This window comes from Aegilops tauschii, chromosome 1, assembly GCF_002575655.3.
Source record: "Aegilops tauschii subsp. strangulata cultivar AL8/78 chromosome 1, Aet v6.0, whole genome shotgun sequence".
NCBI lineage: Eukaryota > Viridiplantae > Streptophyta > Magnoliopsida > Poales > Poaceae > Aegilops > Aegilops tauschii.
Window position 1 is genome coordinate 12394403 of NC_053035.3, and position 19349 is coordinate 12413751.

Consider the following 19349-nt stretch of genomic DNA (forward strand, 5'->3'; position numbering starts at 1 on the left):
GTTTTATTTTTTTGAATTTTTTGATATATTATTTGTATTTTTATGATTTTAAAATGAATTAGTTTTATTTTTCTGAATTTTTTGATATATTATTTGTATTTTTAAGATTTTAAAATGAAAAATATTTGAAAAAGGACCTTTATTCGCGGTTCGTGACACGAACCGCGACTAAAGGCTCTTTCCGCGCGGGAACGAAAACGGCGAGAAAGAACCTTTAGTCGCGGGTCGTGACACCAACCGCGACTAAAGGTACCCCTTTAGTCCCGGTTGGGGACACCAACCGCGACTAAAGGTACCCCTTTAGTCCCGGTTGGGGACACCAACCGCGACTAAAGGTACCCTTTAGTCGCGGTTGGTGTCCCCAACCGCGACTAAAGGCTTGCCCTATATATTCTCCGCGGCCCTCGTCTTCTCCGCGCTAACCACCAAACACATCCAGGACCTCGTCTTCTCCGCGGCGCCGCCCTCGTCTTCTCTGCGCCGCCGCCCTCGTCTTCTCCGCGCCGCCCTCGTCTCCGGTAGGTGCCCGCCGCCGCCTGCCGTCCTCCTTGCGTGCCTAGAAGAAGAGGGGACCGCCGCCGTTGTCTTCTCGCCCGCCTTCTCGCCCGCCGCCGCCTGCCGTCCTCCTCGTCGCCGCGTACTGGATGCGCGCCTTGCCAGCCTCGCGCGCTTGCGGAAACGGCGCCGCCGTGCGTGCCCGTGCTGGTGGTCATATGGCGGACAAGAAGAGTCCTCCTGACGGGCGAGACGCTGCTTTGTAGGCCGGCCCATTTTGTTGCTTCTCCTCCAAAACGGACTAAAATCAGATGCTGCAGAAATAAAAAATAATTTTTTGAAAACAATTCTTAGTTTTAAAAGAGTTTGTGAATTCTGAAAAATGTTCGTGAGTTCACAAAATGTTTGATATATATCAAATGTTCACAGATTTGGAAAATATATAATGTCCATGATTTCCTAAAAATGCTCGTCCTTCAACACAATGTTAATTCAAAACAAAAATATGAATTAAAAAAACTTGTGTGTTCAAAATATGTTCATGACTTTAAAAAAATGTTTGCGAATACAAAAACTATTCATGAGTTCTTTTTTTCACTAATTTCAGAAAAATTCACGAAATAAAATAAATCATGAATTTGAGAAAATTTTCATAAATTTTAAAAGTGCTCACGACTTTCAAAAAAAAATGTTTACGAGTTTGATAAAATATTCACGAATTTCCAAAATTGTTTTCAAATTCAAAAAATGGCTGAAATGAAAGCAAAAATTAATAGCTCTTAATCATTCAACCGTCGCTGCTCCTCCTCTATGTCCCCTTAATCTTATTTTTTAATTCCTTTATACTTAATTAATTTTTACTACATGCAGGAGTGACATATGGCGGACGATAGAGCCGAGCCGCTTAGGGATCCGGAGGCTGAACGTTATTTAATGGATATCATAAACAACGAGATTCCTTATGTGCCGGGCTCAGAAGATGAGCAAGAAGAGGATGTAGTCTCTTCTTTTCTGAACCTTGACGGTGGAACAGACATTGTCGATGATCAAGAAGGTGAAGGAACGGACATTGTCGACGAAGGTCAACCGTCAACAAACGACGATCTCGAATTGCAAGTAGCAACCACCTCCGGCGAGGTATATATATACATTGAGCCTCTCGTGATACAAACTTACTGAAATGTGAATACATATGTATTAACGCGCGCGACTCTCTTTCTTTTTTTTAGCCCTCGGCCGGATCGAGTACGACAAAGCGTGGCAAATCCAAGGCGATGAAAACAGGAGAAACATATACCATTGATTTTGTCAGTGAAACCGGCAAGCCCCTACAGCACACCTTAAAGTTTATCAACCAATGCGGAGTCGTTGTTAGAGACAACGTCCCGATCACCGTCCAGGAATGGAAGGAGCCAAAGAAGGCACGTCTTGGTTTCAGTTTTGTCGACAAGAGAACGAAAAAGGATTGCTGGAGAAAGCTTATGGAACATTTCATTCTACCTCCGGAATACAACAAAGTCGATGAATTCGGTAACGAGGTTCCGGGTGGACGTGAGAGGAGGAGGCTAGTTAAAGAGTTCGCTCTTCAGAAGATGGCCGAAGCATTCCGGAACTTCAAGAAAAATTTAACCCGTGACTATGTCAACAAGGGCAAGACTCCGGATTTCAATGGACAACATGAGAAACTGAAAGATGATTGGCCAGAATTTGTGAGGCAAAAGAAATCGGAGCATTTCAAGGAAATATCGAAAAAAATAAGGATAATGCGAGTAAGAAAAAGTACCATCATATTATGGGGCCAGGAGGATACCGCCTTTCGGAGCCTAAGTGGCAGAAGATGGAGGAGGACCTGAGGGTGCGAGGAATCCCTCTAGGTACAGAGGGATGGGACCCAAGGGCCAAAAGCTGGTGGTACGGGCATGGGGGATCGCTAGACCCGGAGACAGGGGTGTGTGTTCACCGGAAGAAAAAGTTTGCTCCCACCCAAGCCCTTATTGACGCAATGACCCAAGCTCAAGAGGGCTTGATCAAGTTCAACAGAGAGAAAGACGCACTGACAACAGCCCTCGGGAATGATGAACACGGAGGACATGTACGAGGCAAAGGCAGAATTCCGTGGAAAGTAGGGTTTTCCCAGGACAATGACCCGTACTGTTACAGAAGCCGTAAGAGAAAGACGGACCGGGATGCAGATCTTTTGGCGAAGTTTGCATCGGAACTCCATGAGTTGAAGCAGACCGTGCATGAACTAGTAAAAGAAAAATTGGCTGTAGGGCTGCATGAAGATCATGAAGCGGATCGCGGAAGCCAGCAGCGGAGAAGCAGCGTGGCTTCCACGGATGCCCCGCCTGGTGCTAATGCACCGACGATCGAGATTCGTGCACCGGAGCCTCACTACCCCGTGGATGATGTAAAGGAGATGAAAGAATGTGATCTGCATTATCCCGTGGGGAACGTTTCCATGAAGGTAGCTACCGGCAGTGCTTTACCCTGTACACCTGGAGCACTCCACCACAACAACCCCATTGCATATGGCTATGCTCGTGTCACGGTGGAAGACATAGTCCAAGAGTTTGAGGACCTGGAGATTGACAAAGCTACACCCGAAGGGGAGAGAAGACTTGGAGATGTCAAGCGCCAGATCATTCTATGGAAAAAGAAGTACATAGTGTTTCCAGGCGAGGCGCCAAGGCTAACAAGTCCATCCCCCTCCGATGGTGGTGGTGGTGGTGGTGGCGGTGGTGGTGGTCGTGGTGGTTCACCTACACCTCCTTCACGCCATTCGACGCCGTCCCCCGATCCACAACATCCGGCGGGTAAGCAGCCGCCGCCCCCCAATCCTCCTCCGGCGGGTACGACGCCCCCCAATCCTCCTCCGGCGGGTACGACGCCCCCCAATCCACCTCCGGCGAAGAAGCAGAAGCAGGCGGACAGCAAGGAAACCCGCTCCTGGACTATTAACCCGGACCCTTATGTACCTAAGACCACAAGGGTACCGGAGCCATCACTGAAGCCTCTCCTCCCAAGGCCTCGGGAACTTAGTGAAGCTGAAACCAAATTGGCCGCGTCTGCTCATTATGAGAAATGGAAGGCGGATATGAAGGCGATAAAAGAGCCTGAGCCCAAGCAAGTATTCACTGAGAAGCAAAAGAAGTGGGCTAAGGATTTTTTGACGACACCGTCCCAAGCCGAGCTGAATATGCCTGACGACTATGGACATGAAGTTCGTAGGCAAGCAAAAATATTGAAGGAGGAGAAAGAAGAAAGTAAAAAAAGCGGGAAACAAGTTGACCAGCTCGGGATGCAGAATAAACAATCGACCCCCCCGCTCATAGTGAAAGCCGGTCCGGAAGAGGACCCCGAGATCATAGCAGCTGCGGCAGCACTTGGATTGACTGTAGCGAGTGCCATGAAACAAGCGTCCGAGATGGGTTTGACTCTTCGTGCCTCGTTAGGCCTTGAGGATGCGCCAGTATGTGAGATAGCATTACAATATGTGCGGAATGGGCCTCTCGTCGAGCCTGCGCGGGAAAAGAGTCTACCACCACAAATGTGAAATCTGCTACGTTGGTACAAGCATTTCATAACATGGGCCGGCAAAGAATATGTTTATGCGGATGTTACAGAGGAGCATCACACCAAACGGTACTCTGTACAAGTTCATATGAGTGAATTGTTCCAACTGTTCAATCTGCGCGAGCTCGACAAATCTATCCCGAGTTGCTACGTTCTGTAAGTGATTTATTTCTACCTCATCTCGTTCTTCATTGCCTGCACTATATATATATATATATATATATATATATATATATATATATATATATATATATATATATATATATATATATATATATATATATATATATATATATATATTGTCCTAACTATATTGTTGCGTACGCTATTATGCAGATTGAAGATTTGGGAATGCAAAATAAGAAACATCCATGATGTTGGGTTCATTGACCCACATATCGTTAATGGACATGTGTTACAAAATCACCCCGAAGACGTGGAGAAAGACTTGTACAAGTTTCTTAGAAAGCATCAACTCAAAAGTCATATTCTATTTCCTTACCATTTTGGGTGAGTGTTTCTCTCTTGTGCCCATTCTCTTTTGTTTACTCCATGCATGGTATGTCTAATCGATGAGTTATGCATGACTGTGCATGTAACGTGTCCGCGGGTTCCACTGGATTCTGCTAAATATTGAACTTCACACCTCCAGAGTTCTAATCATGGACTCTATGGATTCGGATTCAAAGCTTTGGGCCGACATGAGAAAAATGCTGCAAAAGTAATTATTTTCAATCATTTGAGCTCTATATCGATCGGTCTCTTTCGTTCATTTCCTAATATCAAGTAACTAATAACTCACTTGTTCATTTAATTTTCTTTGCCCTGTAGGGTTTGGAGACGGTTCTCAGAAGAAATTGTCGGTGAATTCAAACATGAGCTAGATTTTAGAAGGTTAGTTAATGTGGATAAGCAGCCACCGGGGACCAATCTATGTGGATACTATGTTTGTGAGAACATCCGGAGACACACCTCTGAGCGGAAGGCATCGGATAGCGTGCGGAAGGCGACGGATAACTTGCGGAGGAGGCTTAGTCCAGAAGCTCGCTTCCGACCAATTCAAGATGAATTAGCAGGATTTTTCATGAGGGAAGTCATCAATCCTAAAGGAGAACACTATACCGAGGACGAAGAAATTTATATGCATACCCGAGATTGAAACTTGTTCGAAGTTGTATATGGGCATCCATCCTAATTGTGTATGGAAACTTGTTCGAAGTTGTATATGGTCACCCGAGATTGAATATATATTATATATTCCTCTTGAATTCTTCTTGTTTGAAATTTCATATGCATGTATATAGTAGCGTAGAATATGTGTACTGAAACTTCATCAAAATTAAAATAAAACACAAAATAAAATATAAAAGAAATAAAACACTATAAATTAAAAAGAAACCAGGTTTAGGGGGGCTAAAACTCTAAACCTGCGGAGGAGGCCTTTAGTCCCGGTTAGCCACGAGAACCAGGACTAAAGGTCCTCCGCCCCGACGGACTCCTGGCGCCCACGTGGATGGGCCTTTAGTCGCGGTTCGTAAGAGGCGCGACTAAGGGGGGGGGGGCTTTAGTCGCGCATATTTAGTCCCGGTTGCACAGCCGGGATTAATGGCCTTTGCGAACCGGGACTAAAGGCCTATTTTCTACCAGTGTTTTGACCCAGAGCAATGTGAAGGAAAGGGAATCATACGACGGAGACTTCATTAATGAAACGACGCCTGCGGCTACCACCATCGTCGGCCGGAGAAAACCAGGTAAATAATATACTCTGGTGTTAACCCTGCCTCCACCCATCATGCTACGCCAGACATCACCGCATCTATTTATATTAAACTTTTTTATTTAGTCGTAAATTATCTTGTGGTTAAATATAGTTTCTAATTGATATACAAAAATTACAAATATGTTGATATTTATTTACATACATATTTTTTTGCTATATAATAGTATCATTACAAAGTCTTTTTCCAATGTTAGATTAAACCTTAACTTGTGTGTTTCTATCGCATGTGCATCCTTGATGTCTTAAATAACTTTTTATATCGTGTCCTTACGGACATATTGGGTATCATTTTGATATTAATATATTACCCTAGAAACTGGTTTTTTAATGTATTAAGCTAGCAAATGACTTGACAATTTTTCTAGATTGTACAAGACTATCAGGTTTTGGTGAAACGGACAACTGTCGAGTGTACAAAGTACCAGCTAGTAGTTTGTCCTTGAATTATCTTCTCCTGTCGCTTGTTTGTGGTGCTTGTTTTGTTTCTGTGTTTACGTAAACACTTGATAGTTTTTTTTATTGTCACACTAGATAATTTTCCATGTGCTGCAATGGGGCATAAATATTCTAATATGTTCTTTACCTGACATGTTATCATTAATGTGATTGCATACCAAAAATAAGATTTTATGGGGCAGTTGAGACCTGCTACTGCAATTGCTTTATATTGACCCTTATATGACAATGTTGAAATAACACTACTCCCGCAATTATATTAATTATTTGTTCTACATCATATGTATTGTATTTGTGCACACATTGGCCCGATGCTTTTTGGTCTCGCGCCAAAGAAGGTCCCCGGTAGTATATGGGCCGTTTTCTAGATGTCCCGGCAGATTATGGGCCCCAATTTGTACCAGCAGCGTGTCCGTTGTTGTTGCTCAAGTTCTCCCGGCAGTTTGTCTGCCCGAAGATGCTTGTACCGGCAGACACTAATGTCCCGACAGTTCATTTTCCCTTGAACATGCATTTCTTCCGGCGGTTAATTGCCCCTAAATAAGTGTTGTGGTGTAGTGTCTATAGTAGTGCTTGTGTGTTGCCTTGTGTAGCTTGCTAGCTTGTTACAACACATCATGTAGGTTTGTATCACCTTGTGTGTTGTATTTTTTCGCACTAGCCTCTAAAAGTAACTACGAAAATAATTTAATTTGGTAGCCACATATTCATCCATCCACCCCCCCCCCCCTATAGTTGACATTATCAGCATCTTTGATCCTTTAATTTGTATCAGAGTAAGGTCTCTCTCTTGTTGTTTACCTTCACAACTATAGACTAAAGATGTCGACCGATGAGAACCCCGACTACGAGTTGAAAATTTGGAATTGGAAAGGAATCTTGTTATATTTGAACAAAAGAATGTCGAGTCAACCGCCACGTTGAATGCAGCAAAAGGATGTCGAGTCAACCTCCGCGTTGAACGCCGCCGGCATAGCCGGTATTGAGGTTGATAAGGAAGACTACCTCAAGTAAAGCATCGGCTCCCTATACTTTCACAAGGCACTAATGTTACTAATATATGCCCTCCACCTACTCTTGAACCTAAGAATTATGGTCATTGGAAAGCTTCGATGAGATCTCATGTTTGTGGTGCCAACTTTGGCCTTTGGAAATCATCATGGATATTTACTCCCCCGTGGATCCTAAGAATGTAGCCCCCTCGGAAACGAGAGCCGGACAATTTAAATTTCTTGCTTTGTTTATGATTACATGTTTATCCCTTCATCTTGAACCGCACTCGCCTCTACACCACCACGAAAGAATCTTGGGATCCTCTTGAGAGATTGCATGAAGGCAACTCTGATCTCAAGACCTCCAACCTCACGGTGTTGAAGAGTAAGATGGGCCTCTTTGCTATGAGGAAACGAGAAACACCCAATGACATATATACAGGACTCAAATGTTCTAGCCCTTGAGTTGAAGGGGTATGATGCCACCTTCTCTCCGAAATAGTGGGTGGCTGACGGATGCAACCATCCGTCGGGTGGAGCGTTGGGTTGGCTTGCCATCTGTCTAGCGTGCACGTATGTACCGATGGAACATGGTTATGGTGGGTTAGTGAATGCGGCCCTGTAATAATTATTATCAAAATGTCACCGTGCTTACTCTGCCACATAAACCCATTGTGTGGTGCGTGGTAGGGTTCCATCGTTTGTAATCCACTATATATAGCTCAGGTGTTGTTTCAAGGGCACCATTGCATCAGTGGCTGTCGTAGTTAAGTACTATGTCAAACTATGCGGGCTGGAGTACTAGGAAATATTTTCTACCTGATGCTATGATTTGCTTTGAAAATTTAAGTCCGTGTGAAATTGATGGTAACATATCTGAACTTGTGTGATAAGTCAATAGAGCGTGAACGTGAAGCATGCCGTGATGGAGCCTAGCAGTGAATGTATACCTGATTCGAACAACTTGTACAATATGTAGCTGAGCATGGAATGCGATGGATCGTGGTGGGGGCGTGGGGCTGATTTTGATGAACTCTTTCAGCAGTGACGCTGAAGCAGACACGACAATGAAGATAAAAATGTGTTTAGTCCAGAGAGTATTTGGTTCGCTCCCGGCGGAAGGGAAAGTGCGTGTGCTGCGGGATCGAGTGAAAACAAAGATTTTCTGAATTTATTTAGTAGATTTACAGCAAATGTTTGAGTCAAACAAGGGCTTAATACACAAGATGTAGCTTATATGTTATAAAAGTTGGGAACGAACTTCCAGGTAGAAGTACATATCCGATGCATGAAGTTGCCACTCACACTGAGTCTAGAGGCCAAGTACAGTTGGGGAAGTGGCTGTTCTGATTCCGAGCTCATGCGAGCTCGGGTTAACAGTAAAATCAAAAAGAAAATAGAAAACAAATTCAAAACATTCTGAATTTTTTGTGTGTGGAACATTGAAAAAATGTTTGTTATATTGCAAAATTTCATCAGCATATGATACTCGTGGAAATAGTGACAAAAAAAAACAAAGTCAATGCTCCAGCAGTTTGAATCATCCATTTTTTTGCCACATTTTCCACAAATGTCATTTCGTAATGAAATTTTACAAGCTATGAAAACATTTGTCAATGTTTCACATTAAAAAAATCATAATTTTTTGAACTTTTTCCTATTTTTTGTGATTTTACTGTTCACTCGAGCTCACATGAGTTCAGGCTTAGAACAACACTTTCGGTACAGTTGGGTGCTACTTTTTTTTTTGCGGGAACAGTTGGGTGCTACTTGAACACGAGTGGAAGCATAGTATGTCTTCGAGACCATCGCTGGGAGCGAGCACTGATCATAATGCCTCGTCAGGAAGGGTAGAAAGGTTCCCCTAAATATTCATGATCATGAAATGCTGCCTTGAGTGGCTAGTTGATGTTGTTCTGAAAGATTATCGTTCGATGGTTCTGTCAGCTCCCCATTGGATCCTGGAACGCACCAGGAAAGGGCGGCTGGTTTACGTTGCACACCACCGCAGACCAACATGCCCGTTATTTCAAAGTGTTACGGAACGGTAAGACGCGGCGCATGACCGTCTAGACCAACGACCGACAAACAGACTTGCGCTCATTCAGTAAGGACCAGATGTGACCATGATACTGCTCCAAAAGGAGAGCACAACTCAGAATACAGTACAAAAGAGGATACAGCCTGAAGCGCAAATCTCTAGAATGAGTGGTCCAGGTTTCAGGATCATTTGGACCCGAGAGCCAAAATTGATATCCGGCATATTTGCTGCAGGAATACAAGACGAAAGCATGATTATCAGATGTCAGTGACAGAAAGAGACGCCATTTGTTACAGCAAAATGTTGACGGGGTAGGTCGTAAAAAATAGGAAAACATATCAAAGATTTCATTGTACAAAGATTCCAGTAAACTCCAGAGATAATATAATAACTAAAGGCAGGAAATGTGTTGTGATAATTCCATGTTCTGAAGTCTAAACCTCCAACACCACCATTGGCATCAGTTCATCAGCATGACAATATTGTGCATGCATGGCCCTACATCCAACAGAGTACAGTACTCCGGCACGAGGTTTTGATATGCAAATAAAGCCTGGTCAAACGACAGCTAAGATCCAAGGAAATGTGAAGACAGTTCATCAGCATTATGAGGGCGACCTTAGTAGCTGACCCCCAAAACCTACAACGGGTTCGACCAGCAATGATGGCATCGGTAACATGTGGGCAAGTCACCGAGCTGACCCCAAAAACCTACGACGGGTTTGACCAGAAGCTATTGAGCAACTAGGTCTGTAGAGTAACCATCCGTCCCCAAAATTTACATGGTAAGAGCTTGAATGATCTCTTGGGCATGGTAGCAAGCATATTTATCAAGTCACGTAGTTGGCTCTATGAAGAAAGAATGCCTCATTAAGAAAAGTACAGAGGTGGCAACAAGCTGTGAAAGGAGGTAATAAGCATCAGCGGCTTTCATGGGCAATAAGAGGGAAAGGCACCTGGAGGGAGTCTCGAGCGTTTGCACAAGCCCTGAGACGATTCTGCAGCCAACTCCGCTGCTTTCTTCGTGTTATGCCTGTGTGAACTGTTCCTGAATCTAAAATGGTTTCAGCAAAACCACATGGTGCACAATCAGACAGATGATCAGTTGCCGACACAGAAAGAAATAAAACATGACATTACCTTGACGTACAAATCAGATACGACGGCAACTCTCGGCGCATTAAGTAGAAGTTGAGTACAGACGAACAAAATCTTGCTAGCAACCTGCAACCAGAGCAGAGAAAAATGAGCAATCATGACTATGAAACGGTTGAACAAGCTCTGTGAGCACAGGATCTAAAAACTATTTCACCTCTGAATTAGCTGGCCTAAGTGCTAAAACATTTACATGGTGATAACTAGAAAGACGGCCACATGATTTACATTCCATGAGTTTAAGGTAGTACAGTTCAGTTCGATTCAGAGTCAAAAACCTACATAATCTGGCGATCGGTGATAAAAGGAGTCATAAGGCGTGTCGGTACCCAGTAGTGACACCTTAAACCACCATGGTCTGGCGGCTACGCCTTGAATGCTGTATTTAATGGCGCTAGATCCGCTTGTTTTGCTTTTCCTTGGTGTGTCCAGTTTTGCTTACTTTTTTCTCAAGAAAGTGCCAAAGCTTTGGCTCTCAGTGTCGAAAAGGTAGGATCCATAAACACTAGAGGGTAGAGCAAAAGCTAAAAGCAAAAAAGGAAACTGCTCAGGGAAATCAATGAACATCCCAGCCCTCAGGCCGGCAGGCAGCCAGCCCCATGCGCAACCCTCATCGAAGATATATTCGCTGAGAATGGCGCGAGCATCCGGTTGCACGCCGTCAAAAGTGCAAGCGTACCGTGCTTCCAGATCATCCAGGACGTGACAAGCACGGTGCTCGCAAGACCCTTGCCGCTCTTTAGGGGATCTCAGCCTGGGATGCAGGTTGTGGCCACCAGTCGACGAGTGGCTCGCCAGGGACGGGATCTCTGACGGCGGCATGGATCCAGGAGAGGAACCCACGCCAAGCGTCCCTGGCAAATGGGCAGTCAACCAGAAAGTGCTGCATGGTCTCCAAGGTTTGGCCACAAAACATGCAGGCAGGATCGTGTGGCAGCTCTCTGCGAGCTAGGCACTGACGCACTGTGCTGTCCAGTAACGATCCAAGCAGGCGAGCCAGAAGAAAAACTTAACCCTGTGTGGATCCCATGGCTTCCAAGTAAGCTTCCAAGCATGGCAGCCGACTGAAACATGAAGGTCGCCCTGTAGGCATGTAGCATGATCGCGCAAAGTAGAAAAGAGTGCAGCAGACAACATGCTATCGTGACAAGGAATTATATGAAAATGGAAGAGCAACGATCAGGAACCTACATGAAAATCATCTATTGCAGAGCCACTAGATCCCTACATCAGTTTGATTAGATCGAGAAGCTTAAAGCAATTTGACCAAGGGATACAGCATCATTTTGCTCAACAGGGATATCTTCAGAAATTGGAAACTAATAAAATATGTAAACAAGACTTCGGGTAGTTCAACAAGTGGGATAGGTTTCAGATGTAAAAAGAACAAATGGCCACATTGGCTATTTAAGATTAAATGGGCTAAAATCATTCAAAGATTAAACAGAAATTTTAACATAGAACTTCAGGCTTATGAACCTTCCTCTTTTTCTTGTTATCTTGGAAAATCAGGTAATGCTGCTTCTCTTTTGGGTAATCAAGTTAGAAGGACATCTTCAAGGCTGGTGTACCTTAAATGATAACAGAAATTTAATGAATAACAAGTGATATAATATGCGCGAGTGTATCAACGTTTTCTAGCCAATACGACAGAATGGATTATAAGAACAAAACCAGCAAGAAGTGCTTTGAGTTTTTTCATGAGGACCAACATATTCTCGGAAAACATTAGGACATACCATGGAATTACTACTATCACTATCATTCCTCATTGCAATCCCTTCTTTTATGGAAAATTGTAAGGGAGGCATAACAAATAGGAACCCAAACTCAATCCCATGAGAACTTGAGCCCAGGTGGTGGACTGTAGATCCACTCTCCCTGCATGCAGTCCCACCCAAGTGAGTGAGGCATTCCTCCATCACATTTACTTAATTTCGCGGCCACTTCCTATAATTCTATCAAATCAGCAGCCTCTATTGTATAACATGATGCTGAAGCCATCAAGTATCGACAAATAGCAAGGCCCGCTGAAACCATCAAGTATCACACTGACAAATAGCAAGGCCCGCCTTAACATACGAGGAAAAACAATGTAGGAAATGAGAACAGAAGATTATGCATAGATAGTAGCAGGAGGCAGGTCTTATCCAGTTACACAACAACAACAATGGCAAGAAAATTACTTGGGACATGGATAGAGCGATGATGCAACGGCATAACCTCGTCATTGCTGCTATCGTTGAAAGAGGTTCGTGGATATCCAGCTTCTTTGTTAGCAGCCCTTCGGACTGGAAGCAGAGACCAGTACTTGCAGGAGCTAAACCTAAGATGACACATCTGGTGACTGGTCATCCGGCAAGGCATCCGAGCCACATCTCAGTGTTGAATGCTCCGAGCACATACGCCTGCAAGAGCAGCAAGACAATGAACCACGACTTTGAACAGATACGGTAGCAGTATTTTGATCTGAAGCACCATAGAAAACAAAGGCAGGGTTTCTCTGATGGAACGTGCTGATTTCTCTGAAAACTAGAACAGATACTGCAGCAATATGTCCACCGGGAAATCACAAAAATATAGGTACGGGTGCTCTAAAGGAATGTGCTGATAACTCTGAACATAGGACCGTCAACATCAATTGACAGACGATATATTGCTGCAGTAATATACTATTTTGGGGTCAGCTTGGTTGTTGTTGGGCGTTGCTTGCTGCCAGAATGTTGTTGGTGGTGGTGCGGCCGGTTGGGGTCGACGGTGGTGTTGCTGCTGCCTTGCTCCCTATGTGTTCGTCTTTGGTGGCGTTCCCCGGTGATGGCCATGTTGCTGTGCAAGTTCAAGTCCCTCCATTGGTGGACGATGTGTTGCGGTGAGCTTTGTGCTCTTGGTGTTCTTCCGGTTCATCTTTGCTCTTCGATGACGCAAGAAGCCTCCCCAACTTGCTAATCGTCCCGAATTCCTGTGGAGGAGCTCCCAGTCAAGGTTCGTGTTGTCACTCGTTGGTTGTGGATGCTCCTGAGTTGTGTCAAGGGGTTCGGTATGCACGCCGGAGAGGTGCCTTAGGTTGCTTGCTTAGTCTAGGCATTGTGGTCCCTCGACGGTACCCCTAATCTACTTGTGCCTCCCGTGGTGTTGGTCCTTCGGTCTGCTAGCTAGGTCATGACTTGTCCTAGGCATTCCTTTTCCTTCTCTTGTTAATCTTTGATGTGCGTCAATTTTTTCTCATCTTCTGTAACCTTGTTACTTGTACGGTTTTCGGCCCGGTTTTCCTCATAAACAGGGTCAATTTGTTTAGGTTTTCAATCTTGTTTTCATTATAAAGTGGACCAGCCAAAGCTTAAGGGGCAACTCTTAGCTTTGGCAGCCTTTTTTGAGCAATATACAGGTGGGGAGGGATCCACCACCACCCCCCCCCCCCCCCCTGCCGCCCCCGGTTGACAGTTCAAAAAAAACAGAAAATTGATCAAGTGTTGATTATTTCTTAAATTATGGTCAGGAGAAGCATGCCTCTTGGTGCTCATCAATGCGTTGAAAACAGCTTGTTAAGCCAAACCATCAAGAGTGTTACAACCAACGGTTTTTAGAGGTACAGATGGCAATCATTCAGAAGTTCAGATTGAAGTGGCAAATACTACAACATACTGACCTTTATCCTCTCATTGTGCTAAATCCTTGTAGCCATGTCAGAAATTCCAACATTTTCTAGTGCACTTCTCGTCACCACCAACTTCAGGCACTAGCATATTTCAAACAAGAAATTACACTAATGCATAACATAAGAGAAAATTCGATCATATGCTGTAAAAATCATGAGTTGTTCGTCTTTGGGCTAATGACACAGTATGACAGGAAAGGCACTGGGTAATATACTTGATTTAGTGGAAAATAAATGAATGCCCTAGGTAATATACTTGATTTAGCAGAAAATCAACACAGATGTCGTCAATTAGCATATCCACATATGCATATGTAGAAGCATTGCCAGAAGCCCAGAACCAAACACAATTTATAAAATAGAACATGGGTAAATAAAGTACCTCTGGCGGCATGGTGTCTTGAAGATCGTTTCTTTTGTAAAGATCCTCAAATTTCTTATGTACCAGCAAATTTTGTATTGGCTTGAACAGGCAACATGGATCAAAAAATGAAGCCACTTTCTCGTGAAGGACACTCCTTCCCAACAAACATGTGTTCAGGACTGATAACATGAAGGTGTCTCCTGCCTTCCTCGTTGAACCCAGGTTGTGCTTCAGAAGTTAGTTCCGAATAACAGCAACCAAACACAATGCAAAGCCATCTTCCAAATAATTAAATTTTCAGGACATTTAGATAACACAGACGTGACCATGAGCAATCAATACAAACCAGAGATAAATATGGTAGAAAAGTCCCTTAACAGTGACAAATGTTCGTATTTCCGCCTAATACATGTATAACAAAACGACAAGTGCACTAATCTTCTTTAATTATGCCAAAAAATTAAGCCAACAAATTTGGTATAACAAGCCAGCATAATATATAATAACTTAGTTCACTACTCATTACTTATAATCCATGAAGTTACTTAATAACAATAATATAACTTAGTGCACCACATTATTACATCACGATTAACATAGTTCACTACATCATTGCATCACTTCATTACATCAAAACTAAGTTTACCAAGTCACAGGATTACAGCCTAAAGTCCATCAAGGACCAGACAATCCTGAATCCGAACTTCCCAGCACCACACGTAATTTTCTCTTCATCTACACCAGTGCGGCATGGAGTGAAATCAAAGGTTCGTTCAGCACAACCACCAGCAGCCTCATTATTTATGCGAAACATCACATTTCTTTCCAGACAGATAGTAATGACACTTCGCCGGAGTTTGATAACTCCACTTTCATCACTTGTAACCACGCCATCTGCTGTGCTATCATGAATCACAATCATTTGTTCATTGTCCAGCTTGCGAGCTTTATCCGCGATGCCAACTGTTATATTTCCTTTAAAAAGCCCCTCAATGAGCTTGATTTCAAAGGTGCACTCGACTGCGTTCAGGACAGTTGTGAATCTCACTTCTATAGTGCTGAGCCAGCTTTCAAGGGTTTCACTTCTAACCATGACATCTTTCTCTCTAGACAGTACTCGGCCATCAATGCTTATTAGACCCTTGCTAAATGGCCTGTCTGGAACTCCTTCTTCCCTTATTTTAAGATCTATCTCTAGATAGATGAAATCAACCAGCACTAGACCTCGATATGGGCCAGTTAAAATCAGCATTCCATCCTATGAAAAGAATTGCACGAGAAGTTAGAGTATGCTCATCCAAACAGTGCTCAAAATGAAGATTGGAAGCATGCCATAAAAGCTACTCCATTTATATGCAGATGATTATCTGGATCGACAACCACCAGCAAGAAGATGGCTCCATTTAGATGCACATTAAGTATTAACAGTTGATATTAAATGCATCATGGAATAAAACAAAACCCCATGGGAACAAACTTAGAAGCAATGATGTACCTTGTTGAGATGCTGGCAGTCATCTCTATTGCGGTGAAAGAGATAAATGCACTTGTAGTCAATGCTGTCTCTGGCAATGACACGGCCATAGACATCGACTGGGAAGCCTACATCTGAGGAGACTATGCTGATCGAGAGGATGTTTGCAGAGTCTTCTAGCCCAAATTCATCTTGGTAGATAATATCGGTGTATCGCATTGGAGGGACAGACGCTGCAATGAATAAACAAAATAAATCTGTCAGATTATTTCATCACAATAAACAGTCCCAGTTTGTGTTTTTCCCATTTATATCCCACTGAGTTAAACCGTCTAATATTCTTACTTGACTTGCGAGTTAACTTCAAGAGAAAGCTATCATCTCACCATTCGAACCAAGTTAATTTCAATTTTAGCAAAATCAGTAATTTCTGCTGTTAAGTGATACAAATGAATCAAATCTAAGTAAATGAACTGAGATTCGCTGGTAACTTCAAGAGAAAACTATCATCTCACCATCTGTAGAAAGTTAATTTCAGTTTTAGCCAAATCAGTGAGTTCCTGTTGTTAATTGAAACTGGATCCAATCTAGTAAACGGACTGAGATTTGCTGTTTACTGCTATGCATCAACAATGAACATGGCATGTCAGAGGATTCTCCTAACAGAGGATTATGCAGGTGAAACATCCTACTGTAACGTACTAATTCAGTTCCCATGCATACTGTCAATTAGACAATTCTACAAATATAAAGCCAAAAGAGAACAGTACTACACCGGCTTCAGAAACGGAGAGGCCACGCAATTACAACATACGGATGCATTATAGACATATTTTAGAGTGTAGATTCATTCATTTTGCTCCGTAGGTAATCACTTGTTGAAATCTTTAGAAAGACTTATATTTGGGAACGGAGGGAGTACCAAGTATAAAGCGAAAACAGAACAGTACTACACCGGCTTCAGAAAATGAGAGGCCACTTACACTCCTCGTCGATGTTGAAGACGGAGAAGTCCCTGAGGAAAAACCGGGTGTAGACCTTGCGCCCAGCCTTGGGATCGTGCTGGATGATGGAGTCCATGACCTTGTCGTGTGCCTCGCTTCTCCGCCGGTTCTCCTCCCGCTTCCGAGTCTTCTCCTCTTCCTCCCGCCGGGACCTCTCCTTCTCCTCCACCGCCCAGGCCACCCACTTTGCCCGGTCATACAATAAAGGCTCTAAGCCCTCCACCTCCTCCTCCTCCTCCTCATCCTCCAACTCCTCTACAGATGCCATCGCCAATTCGCCCGCCGCCGCCGCCGAGCCAATCGAGCAAACCCTAGAGCGCCGCCGTGCCAATCGAGCAAACCCTACTTTTCCTCTTTGTTGATTCTTATAGATGCTGCTTTGGGCTGGGCCAAGGTCCAAGACTATTAAGTAACGTGTCAGCCTAGGCAGCCCCTGAGGTGTCCGTTAGCCAAAACAACATAAATTTCATTGGAGGTTTTTTTTTTCTAATTTGCACACCATTTTTGGGGTGATTTTTAATTTGACGTGTAAAAGACTTTATTTCTCATAGAATGGTCATATCATTTACAAGAAGAAGAGAAATAAAATCTGGGGTACAATTCTCCCAAAGTCCAGACGATTGGCTATCGAATGAATATCTAGCTAAACTATCATCAACTTGATTCCTGGAAACAATGTTTGTAGCAATTTTTTGTGAAATCCATACACATCTGCTTGCACTCTAAAACCACAGCCATATCAGCTCCAAGATAGTCATCCATTCCCTCAAAAAAAACATAGTCGTCCATTGATTGAATTGCTTCCACCGCGCTCATGCAATCGGACTCAATTTCAACACTATTGCAACCAATGTTTGATGCGGGATATAATCCGTTCCTGATGGCCTGAAGCTCTGCTGATTCAGCATCGCGAATGTGTGGTAGAAACCAGTTTGCTGCAGCAACAAAATCACCATGGTCGTCGCGGACAACAGCGCCACATGCGCCTGATAGAGTATCTTCAAGGAAAGTGGCATCGACATTTATCTTTGACCAAACCGTGACTAGGTTTTGCCCACATATGATCAAGCTTCTCAACCGGTAGCTGAGAAGTCATTGACTTTATGAAATTTGTAGCTAGAACTCGAATAGATATTGCTGTTTTCTCCACTGTTTGGACTGAAACACCCTTAACCATCTATCGGCGTTGCCACTAGATGCACCATGCCGCTATAAGGGTCTATTCTGCTGTTGGGAGATCATTCGAAACAACAAACAGTTTTGGAGAGAATTTCAAGTGTTATCGACCCCGATCGATCTTCCAATATAGCTCTGTCAATAACTTCTAGCAGAACAAGTGCATCCCATATTTCTTTGGCCCGATTGCATTGAAACAAACAATGTTGAATATGCTAGTACGCGGTAGCAGGTGAGAACCCCATGCAACACTTTCCACGCAAAAAGTGTTTCACTTTACCAGGAACTCGCAGTCGCCAAAGATCCTTCCATACTGGGTTTACATTAACACTCCCAAGACCATCTGTTCGTGTGAGTCTGCTCCCAAACTGGCGTTCGAACTACTTATGGTAGGCTGATCGGACTGAGAAATAACCCGAGCGTGTGAAATTCCATGCAACAAAATCCTCAGTCACTTGGACATTCAAAGGAATCTGCAGAATTCTGTTCACATCGACCGATGAGAAAATGTCACGGATAAGCTCCCCGTCCCATTGTCCCGAGTGAGGATCAATCAGCTCTTCCACTTTAGAGAGCATGGTACCTCCTCTAGGAGTGATGATCTTACGAGATGCACTCGTTGATATCCAGGGGTCATTCCATATGTTATTTTTTGAACCAGTCCCAACTCTCCAAATACAACCCCTTTTGAAAGTTTGTATACCTGCTACTATACTCTGCCACGTAAATGAAGATCCCTTCTTTGGGCCCGCATTGAGAATATTACCATCTGGATAGTATTTAGCTCGGAGCACTTGCGCACATAAAGAATCTGGGTTCTGGACTAGTCGCCAACACTGCTTTGCTAACATAGCAAGATTGAAACTGTGAAGGTCCCTAAAACCCAATCACTCATTCTTCTTCGGTATGCACAATTTCTACCAGGCAAATCAATGCATCTTCCTCTTCTCTTCATTATCTCCCCACCAAAAGCCAGAAATCTCATCAGTTATTGCTTTGCAAATTCCTTTGGGCAACTTATACACAGACATAGCATATGATGGAAATGCGTGTGCCACTGATTTAACCAAGACCTCTTTACCTTGCATTGAGAGTGTTTTTTCCTTCCAACCTTTTAACCTTTCGCATACTCTGTCAATGAGGTGTTGAAAGTGTTGGAAATATGCCCTAGAGGCAATAAT

General features: G+C 43.5%; 1 protein-coding gene and 1 long non-coding RNA gene across 4 annotated transcripts; both read right to left on the reverse strand.

Annotated features, from left to right (window-relative positions):
• Positions 1-9369: 9369 nt before the first annotated feature.
• On the reverse strand, positions 9370-13885 carry LOC120976323 (uncharacterized). 3 transcript variants are annotated; one of them, XR_006672001.1, is made up of 4 exons: positions 12682-13885; positions 10481-12066; positions 10297-10394; positions 9370-9567 (listed from the first exon to the last, which is right to left on the reverse strand). It is a non-coding gene; the product is annotated as an uncharacterized lncRNA (long non-coding RNA). The 3 variants fall into 3 exon arrangements; XR_005771584.2 differs by having other exon boundaries at positions 10481-13885; XR_006671987.1 differs by having other exon boundaries at positions 9370-10189; positions 10481-13885.
• Positions 13886-15012: 1127 nt separating this feature from the next.
• Positions 15013-17364, reverse strand: LOC109742014 (uncharacterized). Its single transcript, XM_020301100.4, has 3 exons — positions 16972-17364; positions 16010-16221; positions 15013-15772 (listed from the first exon to the last, which is right to left on the reverse strand). The coding sequence occupies exons 1-3, from the start codon at positions 17258-17260 to the stop codon at positions 15173-15175; spliced, it is 1101 nt and encodes a 366-aa protein (XP_020156689.1). The 5' UTR covers positions 17261-17364; the 3' UTR covers positions 15013-15172.
• Between the last annotated feature and the right edge of the window lie 1985 nt (positions 17365-19349).

What these genes read in the sequence shown, in the direction of transcription:
- LOC109742014 (XM_020301100.4), bottom strand. Translation starts at nt 17,260, where the DNA reads ATGGCATCTGTAGAGGAGTTGGAGGATGAGGAGGAGGAGGAGGAGGTG. An exon ending in CTTCAACATCGACGAGGAGT is followed by an intron (nt 16,222 to 16,971) that starts GTAAGTGGCCTC and finishes TATTCATTGCAG; the next exon opens with CGTCTGTCCCTCCAATGCGA. An exon ending in ACTGCCAGCATCTCAACAAG is followed by an intron (nt 15,773 to 16,009) that starts GTACATCATTGC and finishes TTCTTTTCATAG; the next exon opens with GATGGAATGCTGATTTTAAC.